The sequence below is a fragment of the Neolamprologus multifasciatus genome, chromosome 13 (genome assembly GCF_963576455.1).
Source record: "Neolamprologus multifasciatus chromosome 13, fNeoMul1.2, whole genome shotgun sequence".
Taxonomy (NCBI): domain Eukaryota; kingdom Metazoa; phylum Chordata; class Actinopteri; order Cichliformes; family Cichlidae; genus Neolamprologus; species Neolamprologus multifasciatus.
In genome coordinates this window covers 995692-1013137 of record NC_140451.1, presented here as the reverse complement: position 1 = coordinate 1013137, position 17446 = coordinate 995692, and the positions used below count along the sequence as shown (strand labels likewise).

At 45.1% G+C, this 17446-nt stretch overlaps 1 protein-coding gene across 1 annotated transcript in view; it reads left to right on the top strand.

Moving 5' to 3' along the window:
- Positions 1-16876, top strand: part of atp6v1ba (ATPase, H+ transporting, lysosomal, V1 subunit B, member a) — a 41458-nt gene extending 24582 nt beyond the window's left edge. Inside the window, exons 6-14 of the mRNA XM_085183218.1 lie at positions 778-917; positions 5672-5773; positions 7623-7720; positions 7841-7964; positions 10950-11100; positions 11425-11507; positions 13684-13788; positions 13877-14006; positions 16233-16876. Coding sequence (XP_085039344.1) covers positions 778-917; positions 5672-5773; positions 7623-7720; positions 7841-7964; positions 10950-11100; positions 11425-11507; positions 13684-13788; positions 13877-14006; positions 16233-16372 — 1073 coding nt within the window. The 3' untranslated portion in view covers positions 16373-16876. The remainder of the gene's footprint in view (positions 1-777; positions 918-5671; positions 5774-7622; positions 7721-7840; positions 7965-10949; positions 11101-11424; positions 11508-13683; positions 13789-13876; positions 14007-16232) is intronic.
- The last annotated feature ends 570 nt before the right edge of the window (positions 16877-17446 follow it).

Genomic DNA, 17446 nt, shown 5'->3' with positions numbered 1-17446 from the left:
AGGGCCACAGTGGCTCTGATCCTGTGGCAGCTACACGGTTTGACATGCTGTTGTGAAATATTGATAGATTAGTGCCGGTGAACCACATGAGTGAGAGTTCCTGAGCAGGTCTCTGTGCACATCCTTGGATGACCCCATTCAAAGTCACTAATGAGTTGTGACTAATTCTCCGCACCCCCCATTGCTCCTGACGGTAGACCAGGTTATCCACTAATTGAAAGGCCTGTCAGATGTTTTCTGTGCCAGATACTGACCTGTGTAAGACGTCTGTGTTTGGCTTTAAGCAGGTGGTGGGACTGGGAAAGTGCCCTATAAGTGCAGTTACCCTTTGATCATATAGTAAGCAAGCAGCGGCTTAATTGGCAGAATTCCTAACAGTCATTTGTCTAATGTAGCTGTTGTCCTTGTACTATTATTTAATGGTGCAGCTCAGAAGAGCATGTTGAAACTGTAATAGGAAATATTTTCATTGACTCAGTATGTAGCCACTGTAACTAGAATGTAAACTATGCTCAGCAGTTTTATTGGAGCACATGAGTGTACAGTGTAAGTTAGCTTCCACAATAACACGATATAATTGCTTCTGATTGTTCACATCAAATTAATAATCTCACTTTCCATTTCAGCCGTTGCACAGCCTTTTACTTATTATTATTATTACGTTTTTTCTGCTGCGTGTTTTGTCTGGTCAGGTCTGTGTGACTGACCTGTATGATGAACAGTGAAGTGTGCTATTGCTTCCTTTGTGTCCAGCTGAATACGTGTTTCTGTCTCCAGGTCAGCCCATCAACCCTCAGTGCCGTATCTACCCTGAGGAGATGATCCAGACTGGCATCTCAGCCATTGATGGCATGAATAGCATTGCTCGAGGACAGAAGATCCCCATCTTCTCTGCCGCTGGGCTGCCCCACAATGAGGTGAGATCAGCATATCATTTTATGTCTTTAGTGACAACGCCAAGAAGTCTCAATGCTGGGCCACTAGGTACCACTGGAAGCACTGAATATCTCTTTTTATCTTTATTGAGAATCAATCCCCCGTAAACCCCAGAGCATACCTGAGTATTAGCTGGGATAAGTGTGTTTAGCATTATGTTCATGTAGTGTTTGGTGTCTCTGTAGTGGCTTCAGAGTGAACTCTGATAGCATCTTCACATGATGCCACTCAAGTCAGTGTCAGTTTAGGCAGAAGACTGAAAATGAGGTGACCCTTCCCATTGCATGTAGTCGGTTGCAACAAGAATAACTTCATTAAACCTATTGCATTACTTCCTGTGTTCATTTGGTATCGCAAGCAGATTTTGACAAGGAAGAAGTGCATGGAGTAAAACACAAAAGTAATGTGTCTCTGTCCGGTTTGTAATTCTGACATCATCAGCTGTTTCTGGGTCCTAAAATCTGTCGCTTCAGGTCCCAAAGTCAAACAAACACTGCAGCGTCACTGAGAGTTAAAACCTGTCTAAATTCTTTCATCTTTAATAAAATGATCAGCGTTGCTGCTTTACCAGGTGTAACAATTGAGTTTAACATCCAGGCATCCATGAAAACAGAATTTATTAAATTTAACAGAGTTAGAAGTTAGAAATTAGCAGGAAGTTAGCAAGAAGTTAGCAGGAAGTTAGCAGGAAGTTAGCTCGCTAGCTTCCACCTAAACATGATATAGCATGTTCTGACTGAGAGATTTGTGAATAAATTCAAACGTACAGCTCTGTTATCACTTCCAACATAAATGAAGACAGAAAACTCATTTTAAAAACATATATATTGTCCAGTGTCCAGGATCATATTCTATAAATCATGTCTGTAATTGCTGACCTGTGAGGAGCACAAATCCATGAACACAATCTGTTGTTCAGGAGTGATGGTACAACTGCTGGTTCAACTAATGATAGTCACATAAATGATCATTTGAAAGTGCTATATACATCTCAAAACTGGCTTATTCGGTCGTTAAGTCTGACGTCACTAGCCGTGTCTGGGCCTAAACTCCGCTGCAGGTCCATATATCAAACGATCACTATGGCATTACTGAGAGTTGAAAAACTGTCTAAAGTCTTTCATCTTTAATAAAATGATCAGCGTTCTGCTCTACCAGGTGTAACAATTGAGTTTAACATCCAGGCATCCATGAAAACAGAATTTATTACATTTAACAAAGTTAGAAGTTAGCAAGAAGTTAGCAGGAAGTTAGCAGGAAGTTAGCAGGAAGTTAGCAGGAAGTTAGCTCGCTAGCTTCCACATAAACATGATATAGCATGTTCTGACTGAGAGATTTGTGAATAAATTCAAACGTACAGCTCTGCTATCACTTCCAACATAAATGAAGACAGAAAACTAAACAGCAGTGACGTTTGTAGGGTTACTGAAGTTGGGCTAGCTGCTATATAATGATGTGCTACGTGATCGCTAGCTACACAGCTATGTTAGCATAACATTAGCACAGTGAAGCTGGAGGATGAACACCAACTTTTTTCCACTCGATAAAAGTTAACGTGAGGGTTCCTGGTGGTTAGGGACAAATTCAGTCGCATGGCAGGATGCTGTAAACGGACCAAATTTCAGTCAGGAGAACAACTGAGATAATCCATCCACAATACGAGGTTAGTCATTAATATACTGCTGCTGGGCTGTAGTTACATCGTATGGGTTTAAAAACTGAGCTTTAAAATGAACAGTGGTAATAAAAACTGAGAGAGGCCGACAGTAATCACTGACTGTTTTTAGGGGCTTGTTCAGATTAAATAGAACAAGATTCAAAGCATTAAAACATGTTAACAACACAACAGCCATAATAAATTCAGAGTAGTGTGGTTCATACGTCCTCACTTAGAGACCAGATATGGTTCGGACAGTCTTAGTTTGCCAGATCACCAGAGACCAGAGGAGGTTAAAGTAGTGCTATCCACCCACCTAATACGTGCTCTGTGGTCCAAATAACAACAATTAGAAAAACCCAACCGACACCAGGGAGTTTATGTCCCACTTCCCACATACAGGAAAAGAACACGGTACTAATGGGAGAGCACCATTTATATACAGTGATGGATGGTTTATCATGGAGTGGACAGATATTACATTTACAGCCACTTACATACTTTTTAATTTAGGTATTTATTTAGGTGTTCATGTGTAAAGGCTGAGGAGATAAAGTAGAATTTACTTCAAACAGAAGCAGCACTTTGTTTTCTTCTCTTTAGAGATGAGAGTAATGGATACGTGTGGCTCCTCCTCCTCTTCACTCGTGTCAGAGTTCAGACATGGACAGTTTGTGTATTACATTACATTACATTAATCATTACATTTGTTACAAATGTAATGATTATTTATTACATTACTGATAAAACAAGATAAAAAGAATTGACCTCAGGCAGCTGGTGATCAGTCACCAATCATTAGTGCAGCCCTCGTCTTTAGTCTGTCCTTTTGAACCTTTGTCTCTTAAACTCGCAGCTTTAAACTCAACCTTTTTCATCCCTGTACTCTGGGAGGTCACGCTTTTACCAAACTGTTGTACCAAGAACTCACAGCTGCTTTGAATACACCAACAACGTTTTGCTAGCTCAGAGGTTTAAGCTACATGCTTTGGGATATGTTGAGGTCCAATTTTGTGGAAGTCTTTCAGTGGAAATGTTTAACATGAGTGGGATGACTCATGAGTGGTAGCTGTGGTCCTTCTGTGTCACATGACAGCTGTTTTGTTTCCTTTTTGGAAGTTTTTGTGCCTCACAGTGGAAATTCATGACTCAGTTGTAGTGTGTTCATGTTCAGACACTTCACAAATGTACTACATCCCCAAATATCCCTCGTGTATAAAGCTGGGTCAGGTTCAGTGTGTTCAGCTCAGGAGCACCAATTTTATTGTTAGGATTTGATCACCAGCCTAATTTCTGCTCTTTGGACATTAGGGCTGCCACAAACGATTATTTTGATAGTCGACTAGTCACTGATTATTTTTGTGATTAGTCGACTAATCAGATCATCATCCATTGGACGTAAAACTACAGCTTATTGCACCAGCAGCATCTGCTCTTATATAACTATCATTAGCTTACAGCTTTAAGTGTTTAAGGTGCTAACTAAAAATAAAGACAAGATGATAGTTTATTCAATTTTAATGAATTTTGCAGATTGTTTCGGTGAAGTTTAATAAACTCCTTGCTATCTAAAATATAACAGGACACCGGAGTAAATTCTCAGCATCTCACACTTCTGATAATCAGCTGTCTGCTTGACGTTTATTCAGCTGTGTAAAAACTATAACTTTAATCTCAGCCAAACCGATTTACTCAGGAACAAATAAAATACTGAAAAAGCCAAACAATAACATTTTAAGTTATCTAAGTGACTTATATATCATGTTTAACCTGAGTAGCGAAAGACGGCGGTGGGTTTGAAAACGATTAGCCGGGAGTCCGGTGTTCTCACGGCTCTAGTTAGCCTAGCCCCCGGCTAGCTATCGAGCTAGTGGCTAACAGACGTCTCCGAAAACGTCGGAGCGCTTTTGAAAATATGTGGTGTCTTGATAAACTGAGCAGATATTTGAGGTTTACACAGCTACATTCTCGCCTGAAAATATGTTAAACGTTTATTTTGTGACCCAGAAAGAATAATAAGAGTAATATTAAAACTAACTAGCTGCCGCCATTGTTGGAAACTGAGCTGGGCCGCGCTATGAATTCTGGGACACAGCTTCTTCTTCTTCGGGGTTTAACGGCAGCTGGCATCCTTGTACATGCAGTGCTGCCATCTTCTGTTTCAGTCCGTTATTACACTCTTAAATCCTACTACTTATTCCTGCGTCTTTTGTGATCTTACAAAGCTTCAAACGACGCGTCGACTATTAAATCAGTCGTTGACAATTTTGATAGTCGACATAATCGTCACTAGTCGACTAATCGTGGCAGCCCTAGTGGATATATAAGCTCTGTTTTCACCAAATAAACCCATCATTCAGAGCCATGCTGCTAAACAGGTAGGGCACTTACAACAGCACCCACAGCATCCACAGCACCACAGCATCCACAGATGCTGATTCCACAGAATCACGTGACCACAAACGCACAGGTGCTATTTTCTTTTGATCTGTCAGCAGGTACTTTTGTAAACATGTTCCCACATTTGTTTCCACGGTGCCCACAAAAGGATCAGCTGTGCATAACTGCACCCAGGATCATTTTACATGATGAACGTGCTGCAGAAGGGCCCAAACAAACACACGTGTTCTCCACCTAATTATGGTCTGTTTGGTGTCATTGTGTCATCAAGCACACGGGACAGAGCTCCTCCATGCAGGCCTTTTCTCTGTGGCCCAGGTGGCTGAATTCAAGGTGCGCAGAGAGGTCATGGTCATGTCACACATTCACTACAGCGACATCTCTGCAGTCGTATATGTAATGTGGTGGTTTATGCAGGGATTGGATGTCAGATATGAAACGGTAATGAGAGTCCTGATGGAGAGGCAGCCGCTCAGTCACAATGGGAGTGGCTGTAGTTTCCTTGGTGATTGTCTCATTAATAATAGCAGCTATAGTCTGTAAATAGCACGTGATCGTTTTGAACCTGAAGCTTTCGTATGATTTGACTCCAGCTTGTTGTTTGAGAGCCTTTAGTCGACTGTTAGCCTTCTTCTGTCCGCCTGTGTGTCTGAATCTGTTTCTCATTGGTGCTTTCAGATTGCTGCACAAATCTGTCGTCAGGCTGGCCTGGTGCAGAAGTCCAAGGATGTGATGGACTACAGCGCAGACAACTTTGCCATTGTCTTCGCAGCCATGGGGGTAAGCAGACAAATCGCAGCATTCAGCTTTTCAAACTCTTCCCAGCCCATCTGTGGCTTTAATCCCCCTCTTAACCTTGATGTGACACCTTGTTCCCTCCTCCCGCCCTGCATTTTGTCCTTTATTCACCAGGTGATTTAACCTTTAAGTCCCTCTTGTTATTTCTGCACCTCTGAGCAGAGCCCCCAGCCATGTAGACAGCTTAGTAATTCAAAGGCCACCGTCAGCCTCCCGTATCAAGTTCTGTGTTCCTCAGCTGCTCCTTCCATCTGTTGTAATGCTCAATTGTGATGGCTTGACCTCCAAGCAACACACACACACACACACACACACACACACACACACACACACACACACACACACACACACACACACACACTTGCTTCACTTGCTAAATGTAGTCCTTCATCCTTTCACCTCACACAGTGCACATCCTGTGGTGGTTGGTGTGTAACGACTGTGGATAAGCATTTTTAACACACAGTGCACCATCGCAGCATCAGAGTGAATCACGCTGAAACGGCGTGCTGAACTTCACACCTCCGACTGAAACTCTTCCTCTTGGTTGTCATCCTAACGCGGGGTCGGCGACCGGGACTCTGCTCGCTGTGACGTTTAAAAATCAGGAATTATTCTTATCCTGGTCTGTTACTTTTTTAAATGTCACTGTAAGTTTATGAGGTTGTGGTGATTTTGTAAAATGAAACACTCAAACTATGTGTGCTAACTGCTGATGTGTGACGCCTGCGTGTGATTTTCACCACGGATGAATCCAAGAAAAGTTTCTGAAAACGCCTTTAATGCCACGTGTGCAGATGGATTTGTTTTCACTGCCAGTGTGCTAAACAACAACAAGTTTGTGTTGCAGAACATTTCCAGCACAAACACAAAGCCTTTGCTGAAAAATATGGGAAACACCTGATTCAGAAGGCTGGAGGACTGAAATCCAACTACGTGTGCTGGTTTGTTGGCTGCTCAGGAAATAGTCAGGCCCAGGAAGCCGTTAACAGCAGGAGAGTATATAAAAGAATTCAGGATATGTCTTCGTCAGACTGCAGGTGTAAGTCAAACATATATGTCCAAGTTCAAACTCTGGACAGCTGATCTTGAAGATGCTGCCTGTCAGAAGGCCATTCTTACTCAAGAACAGGGTGATACTGGGTGTCCTGGGTGCGGCCTGCTGGGGGGTCGTCCTGAGCGTGGCCCGCCCGGGGGTCGTCCTGGGCGCGGCCCGCCCGGGGGTCGTCCTGGGCGAGGCCCGCCGGGGGGTCGTCCTGGGCAGGGCCCGCCGGGGGGTCGTCCTGGGCGAGGCCCGCCCGGGGGTCGTCCTTGGCGCGGCCCGCCGGGGGACGTCGGTGTGTTTCTGATTGTTTGGGTCAGACTTTGCAGTGACCTGCCTGAGGTCGCGGCTCTGGCAGTGCTCATCGTGTCTAACAGTATAACATCAAGTCCATTAAGGAACTCAGTGGTGGTTGAATGTGGTTCTCACAGCCATTAGTCACATGTGCTGTGTGGTAAATAACATGTCTGTGCAGCTGTGTCCGTTGCTGACAGTGAACTCCTCACCTGGTACTAATGTTGTGAACCTACCACATGAAACAGTAAGTCACAGTAATTGAAACTGAAGGAAGGAGGATCATGAACGTGTTTATATTAATGATGTAAACTGAAAGTCCTTATGTGGAGTTTTACTTGCATCACAAACATCTCGTTCCCTTCTTTACTACCTGTCCAGTATCTTTCCTTCATGCCTTCAGACGTTCCTGCGTCTCTCCAGGACACCTCACAGCGTGTGAAGCCACTAATGTTGCAGAGATGATTTCTGAAATGCTCATGGCATCTGTTTCAGGTCAACATGGAAACGGCTCGTTTCTTCAAGTCTGACTTCGAGGAAAATGGCTCTATGGACAATGTCTGCCTTTTCCTCAACTTGGCCAACGACCCCACGTAAGACCTCCAGAATAGTCTGGCTGATGTTGTACATGTGTGCTGCTGTGTGTGTTACTCGTAATTATTTGTCTCGTGGACTGAGAGCTACTAAAGATCTTTTCTCTTGCGGCTAACTAGCATCGAGCGTATCATCACTCCCCGCCTGGCGCTGACTACAGCAGAGTACCTGGCCTACCAGTGTGAGAAACATGTGCTGGTCATCCTCACTGACATGAGTTCCTACGCTGAAGCTCTGAGAGAGGTACGACTGCCTTTACTTTCTTTGGCTCATGTTCAGGTGTTGTTTGTCAAAATAACATCAGTGTGAAAGCCAAATCCCAATGAGTCACAACGTTGTAATATAATGGTATTCAGGGCTCTAGAGTGCGACCATATTTTTCAATGATGCGACTAAAAAAGATCTTTGGTCGCACCGGTGTGACCAGCTGTTCAAAAACGTAAACACAGAGCCGACGCATCACAATCAGCTTTCTCACACGGACACGCCGTCGGGGCTGAAAGCCGACAGCTCGCTGACTCTGATGCGTCGGCGCTTTGTGTTTCCGTCTTTTTTGCGCTCGATTCTGAGCTGCAGGTTTTATCTCTCTAACCAAAATTCACTGAAGCAGCAGCAGAAGATCCAAACTACGCTGCACATTTGATCAATGTCGTCATTAATGCCCTCTGACTTTTGCTGTTTTGCTACCAGCAGATAAAATCACACTTCCTGCACAGCTCTCTCTCTCTCTGTACTTCAAGAACAGTTTCCCGTCTCAAATCTCTGTTTCCTGCATCATTCATTCACTTATCACCCACCAGTCTACCGTTGTTTACAGCGCTGTCGGCCGCTCGGACAAGAAAGCCTAATTTCTGCTGTTCAATACTGAAGAAATGTAAACTTTTTTTAAAACGATGCAATAAAGTGTTCCAGATCCCTCAGGTCATCTGGATCCGGTCTTTTATCAGTTCCCAGAACCAGACACGGAGAAGCTGCATTCAGCTTTTATGCTCCTTATATCTGGAACAAACTCCCAGAAAGCCTCAGATCAGCTGAAACACTCAGTTTATTTAAGTCCAGGTTGAAGACTCACCTGTTCTCAGCTGCTTTTGAATAAAACACCAAATCCGCACTCAAAACTTACATTTTAACTACTGATTTTATCTGTTTTGATTTTATCTACTGTTTTGTTTGTTAGTTAGTTTGTTTTAATCAATTTTAAATCATGCTTTTTATTTGTTTTCGTTTCTAATGTCTCTGTAAAGCACTTTGAATCACCTTGTTGTTGAATTGTGCTGTACAGATAAACTTGCCTAATACTGACCAAAGGACACTGAAACGCTGCTTACATGCTGACAACATTGACTCAGAGCAACACATTTTTCTGGCACAGCCTCCGAGCTGCACGGAGAAGACGAGGAGCTGATGTTGTGACGCTGCAGTGACACTTACAGGGTTAGGGAGCAGCTCTTTAGCCTTCTGGCTCACTGCAAGACTGTTTGTGTTTAAATGAATGTTCATTGGTCAGCTGGTTTATTTGTACTGCAAGTGTCGCTGGCGTGTCCACAACAGCATTAACTCATCATGCTGCTGTGCATAGAGGGAACATTTAGCCTTTAGGTTTTCACATTTCCATGGCTGATATTTGTTGCCAGAGGCCGTAAATGCCTCTGAAGGCTTTTACTGTGTAATTGTCTGCACGTTGTACCTCTGAGGGAAAACAAAAGCCAGATCTTCATGGGTGTTGGTGGATTATATATCCATTGTCACAGAGGCTTTACTGAGCAATTCTGCAGGAAACCTGAGCTGCTGCCACATCCAGTAAATATAAATCAGCTGAATAATCAGACTCATCTGCAGAAGAAGCTGACGTGGTCGGCGAGCTCTTCTTCTCAGCGTTAAATCCTAGAAGTTGTTTTTAATTGTTTTCACATTCAGTTTACATGCATCGTGTCTCTCTCTGCCACACACACATATGTGTGTATGCCACATATTCATCAGTGTATGCTAAACACTGAAGCAGCACAGAGTCAACCCCCCCGTGTAAAACGTCAGCAACATTAGCACAAAGGTGATAGACTCACTAAAGTCATGAGCTGCTGCTGAAAGGGAGGATAATGTGTCCTTCAGTCTACTAGGAAATACCTTAACTTCATTATTGTCAGTCTGGCTTTAAAAGGAAACGGACCCCCCCGGTCCCCGGTCCCCCCACACCCACTGCCCTCCTTTCTCCTTGTTGCGAGGAGTCGGGTCCTCTCAACTCACTCCTTTGTGTCTCCGTAATAATCCTTTTGTGTTGCACAGTTTGCTGTTTCAATATGTTGGCACAGCACAGTGTGGGTTTTTAAAGGGTGCATGTGTGTTTGCTGTTCGTAACCTTGGCACATGTACGGCTGCACCAATAGTCAACTGAGCCTCGGACTCGATGGGTAATTCAGCGCGTACAAAGAGCCGGGACATTAACATTTAACTTCTTTTTCCATTCACGGGCGTGAAGGTTGAATTTTGCATTGACTCTGCTGTTCAGTATCGTGTTGACTGCCCATCAACCTTTCAATCCACCGATGAATAGGATCCATTTTCCGTCGCTCTTGCTCTGAATCCGGTGAACTTTTAGAACAAAGATTTTGGTCATTTTTGTAGAGGGTCTCAAACAGAAAGGCAGCATTTCCAACCAGCTCTTTGCCTCCTTTGTAACCCAAATGGACGAGTCGGCATCACTTGACTCTGCAGACGTAAAGGCTAGTGTTTGTGTCGTTTTGAGTCTGACAATAATTTGATGTCTTCAGTTTAAATCCTGTGTTGCCGCCCGTTTACCCCGAGGATGCAGAATGATGATGTACCAACCTCTGAGTTGGTTCAGAGCAGATTTAAATCAGGGGTGAAAACACTCAGTTTTTAAAGTTTCTTTTCCAATCATATTGGGCTTGGAGGGGATCGTTCCCTAACCTTGGTCACAGCAGTGAGCAGCACCATCGCCTCACATCGTTTCAAACCTTGGAGTTTGTTGTCTGCTCCAGCTTCCTCCCTCCATGGGTGGTAAATAACTGCAGGTCGGTGGTTAACTGTAACCAGTCTAAAGTGTTTGGACTGGCCAGTGAGACCAGTAAAGACTAGACTACATCCAGTACCAGTGACCAAAATAAATGACACAACTTTAACATTTTCCCAGATGTGATTCAGATATAAAGGAAATGGGAATGTCTGTTTACAGCCTCTGTCTGCTTCCCCCAACTCCTCCTCGTTTAGGTCTCCGCTGCCCGAGAGGAAGTCCCCGGGCGTCGAGGGTTTCCCGGCTACATGTACACAGATCTGGCCACCATCTATGAACGCGCCGGCCGAGTGGAAGGCAGAAACGGCTCCATCACCCAGATCCCCATCCTGACCATGCCCAACGATGGTGAGAGCACGCCGCCACGCCATTTCCCTACCTGTGTGTGGTCATCACAGTCAGAGTGAATCTGTCCACGAGACAACTGAATTAATGGAGGAGGTGTCTAAAATGGAAAGAGTAGACATTTTTGATGCCGTCAGTTACCATGGCAACATGTATGAAGAGCCTGCTCCTGTCTGAACATGACCCCCCCCCCCACAACACTGCAGGGAGGGTGATTGTGTTGGCTTTAAAAAAACTCCCTGCTCTGCAGTAGCAGCCTCTCTGTGCTGGTGCAGTCACGTCTTCATCGTTCCAGTGTCCAACTAATGCCTTTGTCTCTTTGAACAGACATCACTCATCCAATTCCTGATCTGACTGGATACATCACAGAGGGCCAGGTGTACGTGGACAGACAGCTGCACAACAGACAGGTACGTGTCAGTCAGGCCTTTGAACCTGTGGTCCCACACGCCTCGCTTTAAACCTGAAAAACAATATTAATGATAACTGATGATGTCTGCAGACGATTGTGCCCGAGTCCTCCATGTCCACCTGAGGCGGCTCTGTCACATCTGTCACTGCAGACATCAGTCTGTGTACCAAGAGCACATGCTCCCTGCACACACGCTCACTGCACACACGCTCACTGCACACGTGTAGATCTACATGCTCCCTACACATGCCCACTGCACATGCCCACTGCACATGCTCACTGCACATGCTCACTGCACGCATGCTCACTGCACGCATGCTCACTGCACGCATGCTCACTGCACGCATGCTCACTGCACACGTGCTCACTGCACGCATGCTCACTGCACACGTGCTCACTGCACGCATGCTCACTGCGCATGCTCACTGCACGCATGCTCACTGCACGCATGCTCACTGCACGCATGCTCACTGCACGCATGCTCACTGCACGCATGCTCACTGCACGCATGCTCACTGCACGCATGCTCACTGCGCATGCTCACTGCGCATGCTCACTGCGCATGCTCACTGCGCATGCTCACTGCACGCATGCTCACTGCACGCATGCTCACTGCACACACGCTCACTGCACACGTGTAGATCTACATGCTCACTGCACATGCTCACTGCACACGTGTAGATCTACATGCTCACTGCACATGCTCACTGCACATGCTCACTGCACGCATGCTCACTGCACACACGCTCACTGCACACGTGTAGATCTACATGCTCCCTACACATGCCCACTGCACATGCTCACTGCACGCATGCTCACTGCACGCATGCTCACTGCACATGCTCACTGCACATGCCCACTGCGCATGCTCACTGCGCATGCTCACTGCGCATGCTCACTGCGCATGCTCACTGCGCATGCTCACTGCGCATGCTCACTGCGCATGCCCACTGCACGCGCTCACTGCACGCATGCTCACTGCGCATGCTCACTGCACATGCTCACTGCACGCATGTAGATCTACATGCTCACTGCACATGCTCACTGCACGCATGCTCACTGCACATGCTCCCTACACATGCCCACTGCGCATGCTCACTGCACATGCCCACTGCACATGTCCACTGCGCATGCTCACTGCGCATGCTCACTGCACATGCTCACTGCACGCGTGTAGATCTACATGTTCACTGCACATGCTCACTGCACGCATGCTCACTGCACATGCCCACTGCACATGCTCACTGCACGCATGCTCACTGCACATGCTCCCTACACATGCCCACTGCGCATGCTCACTGCACATGCCCACTGCACATGCCCACTGCACATGCTCACTGCACGCATGCTCACTGCACGCATGCTCACTGCACATGCTCCCTACACATGTCCACTGCGCATGCTCACTGCGCATGCTCACTGCACATGCTCACTGCACGCGTGTAGATCTACATGCTCACTGCACATGTTCACTGCACATGCTCACTGCACACATGCTCACTGCACGCATGCCCACTGCGCATGCTCACTGCACGCATGCCCACTGCACATGCTCACTGCACATGCTCACTGCACGCATGTAGATCTACATGCCCACTGCACATGCTCACTGCGCATGCTCACTGCACATGCTCACTGCACGCATGTAGATCATGTTTGATGGACACTCGACCAAACAGAAACATTGTTGTTGTTTTTTTTAAGTTTTTTGGGTGTTTTTTATGTTGTCTGACAAAGTCAGTCTGACAGGAAATGCTAACCTGCCAGAAGGAGAGTCTTTGGTCCACGTGCTGCACGTGTGTGCTTTTTCCTGCGATGTGTTTGACACGAGTCTCCTCTAAGGTTTGATCGACGCTGTAAACCAAAGCTAGACTCTCTAGTGTGTTCCAAACTACATGATCCTGCACATTTCAAAGTAAAGACTCATCAAACTGTAGCCCTGCGTGCTTTCTCAGCTGCTGTGTTTGTGGACAGCAGCAGGGACACACGGGACTATGAGCTGTAAATGTTAGAGCACAGCTTGCTGAGGAGTTCGTCCTTATCTTGTTCCACACCCAGACTTTCCATCCCAGTTAAATCAGACTTTGGTCAGAGTTGTTTGGACAGGTCTGCAGTGTGGACACAGCGCAGAGACAGGTCTTTTAACACCTGTAACCTCATTCTACGTCTTTCAGATCTACCCACCTATCAACGTGCTGCCCTCTCTGTCCCGTTTAATGAAGTCTGCCATTGGAGAGGGGATGACCAGGAAGGACCACGCTGATGTGTCAAACCAGCTGGTAAACAGTCTGCATGTTGCACCATGAATGATGTGTATGAAGAGGGCAGCAGTGATAGTTCACGCAGTGAGTGTGTGTGTGTCTGCAGTATGCCTGCTATGCCATCGGTAAGGACGTGCAGGCCATGAAGGCCGTGGTGGGAGAAGAGGCGCTCACCTCGGACGATCTGCTGTATCTGGAGTTCCTGCAGAAGTTTGAAAAGAACTTTATTGCTCAGGGTAAGAAAAACAGATTCACAGCAGCTGTGTAAAAGGACTGTGTCCGCGACACAATAACAAGACATTTCATATACAGCATTTTATTCACAGAGTTTTCTACTGCTTTCCTTCCTCTGTGACCTCACTGACACCTTTATTAGATTCAATTCATGGGCTCAAGTATTTATAAAAAGGTTGGTTAGAAGAGCTGCAGGAAAGCAGGGCGCGATGAACTGCTACAGCTAACTGATAGCTTTTATTTTAAAAGTTCCACATATTTGAAGCATCTGGAGACACTGAGGGCTTTTATTTTGAAGGTGTGTCTCGCCCCTCCTCCTTCATCCTGTGAGTCAGCTTCCTCGTAGTGCTGGCTGGTTGTTGTGACTGCACTTGGGGACAGAGTTGTTCCTTCAGGGTTAAAGGAATGATGGACGTGGTTTGTCTTCACGATCACCACCTGTCAGCCTCGTGTGCAGGATCAACGTGCTTCCATTGGACCCTGCTGTGCAGCTCAGTGTTTGCAGTCACAGTGGAGTCTGTTTGTTTTGAATATGATTTGTAAGATTGTTACTGTTTAGTAAACAACAGATGTGTAGTTATTATCTCACAGCAGTGAGGTCAGCCTGTAATCAGCTCTGTCAGAGCACTCTGCTGTGAATACCTGCAGTTATTCTGGCATTTATTGTATGTCTGAGGTTACGTTGTTCCTGGAAAATATTGATCTGTGAGGGCTCCTTCTTTTCTTCCCTTTGAGTGACTAACGTGTTGAAATGGCGTAATCTTCTTGGTAAATACTGTACATACAGAGCCTTATTCCTGTTCTCAACATGAATAGATTCCAGTAGCAGAGAGAAATATGTCCTGTGCATCCCCACAGCAGTATCCAAGCATGTGAGAAGCACACGTCAGAGTTTATATGGAGGCGGCTCTGCAGACGTCAGTGATGAGGCCGCTGCAGGTTGCTCAGCTCTCACTGATCATCTCAGCACAGACGCTTTGAGCTGAGTCGGTCTGGAGACTGAGCTTGGGTTAAAATAAAAAATAAAGCAGAGTACTTGGTCATGGAGTACACACACACGTTCAATTTCCTCATGTCGGTGTTTAATCAGCTGACGTGCTCTGTGTGTTACTGTAGGGTCGACCGTCAGTGTAAAGCACCTGGAGGCGACTGCTGTTGACATTTGTTTCTATATAAATACATTTGAATTTACTGAGAGTCTTTTTCATTGTCATCACGTTTCTGTTTTAAACCCTTTAAAGCCGGTCAGAGCAGCACGCTCCGTTTTGTGTAACTACTTTTAAATCCCGGTAGCTCTGCAACCACGTGAGCTAGCGCAATAATTTTTTTGCATATGAAACCGGAGGAGTTGTACTTACATCTTATGCCATCAGCTTGTCCTCGGTCACAGTTTCCTTCCACATATAACTTTGCAAAAACTGCATAAAAAGCACTTGCAGCAACAAAAACATAATATTCCAGAAACTCGCTTTGCCGATCCGATCAGCTGTTTGTAACACTTCCTACGTCCATCAGCGCGAACTATCGCATGTCCGCCATGACCTGCCCGAAACCGGAAGTGACGTCATTTTTGCAGAAATGTAGTTTTTTACCATCAGGGCCTCATGAGCCTATACTGGTGTTTTTAAAAGTTATGTTTGACTTTCTGACTTTCTGTGTGGTTTCTGGGATGCTTAGGACTCATATTGCACTGCTGGAAATAGTTTATTTTGATGCATATGCTGCTTTTTTGCAAATTTGCATTATAATATTTATTTTCGTTTTTCCTGCAGTATATAAAAATTGGTGTATTTCAAAAATAAAACTATGAAGACACTCAAAATAAATTTCCTGTGGTGGGAAACTATTTTGTGCAACTTTTTTGTATTTACAGTTTTGAGGGATAAGCCTCTTAAATTTCTCTAACTAGAAATATATGTTAAAAAACAAAAACGATTTTCAATTTTTTTGTAGTTTATTGCACTTTCTTGCAATTTATGTAATTACTATGCACTTAATGCAGACATATTATTAAAATTTAGACTGCAATGGTTGTATTGATGTATAGCAACTTGAAATGCTCCCAAAAATGGCTCCACAGCATGTAAACATATAATATAAGCTCTGGCGGACTTGGTTCTATGGTAGGTCTTAAAGGGTTAAAGGACACACTGATAAAAGCTACATGTTACTGCAGGTATAACACAGGACGTGTTGTGTGTTTTAACTGTGATTGCTCTGTGTGTCAGGCCCGTACGACAACAGGACGGTGTACGAAACCTTGGACATCGGCTGGCAGCTGCTGCGAATCTTCCCCAAGGAGATGCTGAAGAGGATCCCTCAGAGCACGCTGGCAGAGTTTTACCCCCGAGAGTCTGCTCGTCACTGAGGCTCCACCACGCTCTGGTTCTGCTGACACGCCCTGTTTCCATGTCTCAGTGATAATATCTCCTCCTTTAGATTCACTGTAGTGTGCTCGTGTATGAAAAGTGTCTGAGTAAAGAGTAAGTGTATCCTAATCAGTCCTTATTTATTGTGCTGTTATATATCAGGATATCTTCTTTTTCAAATAAAGCAAAGGTTTCCTGTAGAGAGCCGTGATGATACCATGTTCTCAGAAATCCCTGAAGATGTTATTTCATGATTCAGTAACAGAAACACACGTACAGGTGCTTGTTTGAAGGACGTCAGTGCTCGTTGCTCCCCGTGTTACGTGGACCTGGATGCTTCTCTGGACCTTCTCGCTTCTTCTCTGCATTTACATTTTTGTGGTGTTTTGATTTGTGTTGCAAAAACATGAGTGAGTGTATTTTAAAGAAATCACATCTGTCTGCAGAAACAGTTTCTTGTGCAACCATGGTTCTGTGAGTTTACATTAAATTATATGACGGTGCTTTGTTGTGTGTCCTGGATCATTGTCCCCTCCTGCCAACGTCTGAGCTAGAAACACACATCTGTCAGCAGCTGTGACGAAAGTATAAATGTGTAACTACGAGGCTCCCTCATCCTTTGTGTCCGAGCTGTGAACCAGCTCTCAGAGTTCCTGCTGACACAGCCAGCCTCCCTCACTGCCTGCATCAGCTGTTAGCATCAGAGCCAGTTAAGCTAACGTCATCCGTCTGTGTGGAGCTGCTACAGGATCCGATGTGCTGCACACAAGACGAGCAGAGGATAAATGAAGGCTTTGTGTTTCATGTTGGTCTGCTTCACATTTCATGTGTTTGAATGGAAAATTAATCTGAGCAGCTGTTCACTGGTTCATTTATAGTGACTGAAGTGGATACAAAGTAAACAGCATCGGTCTCCTTTGTTTACTTCTGCTGTTGATATTTCTATATTTAATGTTGACGTCCACGTGCCAGAACATTTATGAGCCGGGCTGAAATCACGGAATTATTATTGTTGTTGTTTTTAATCCCTTTGAGGTTAAAGTGCAGATTCTAGTTGTTCAGAGACAAACCTC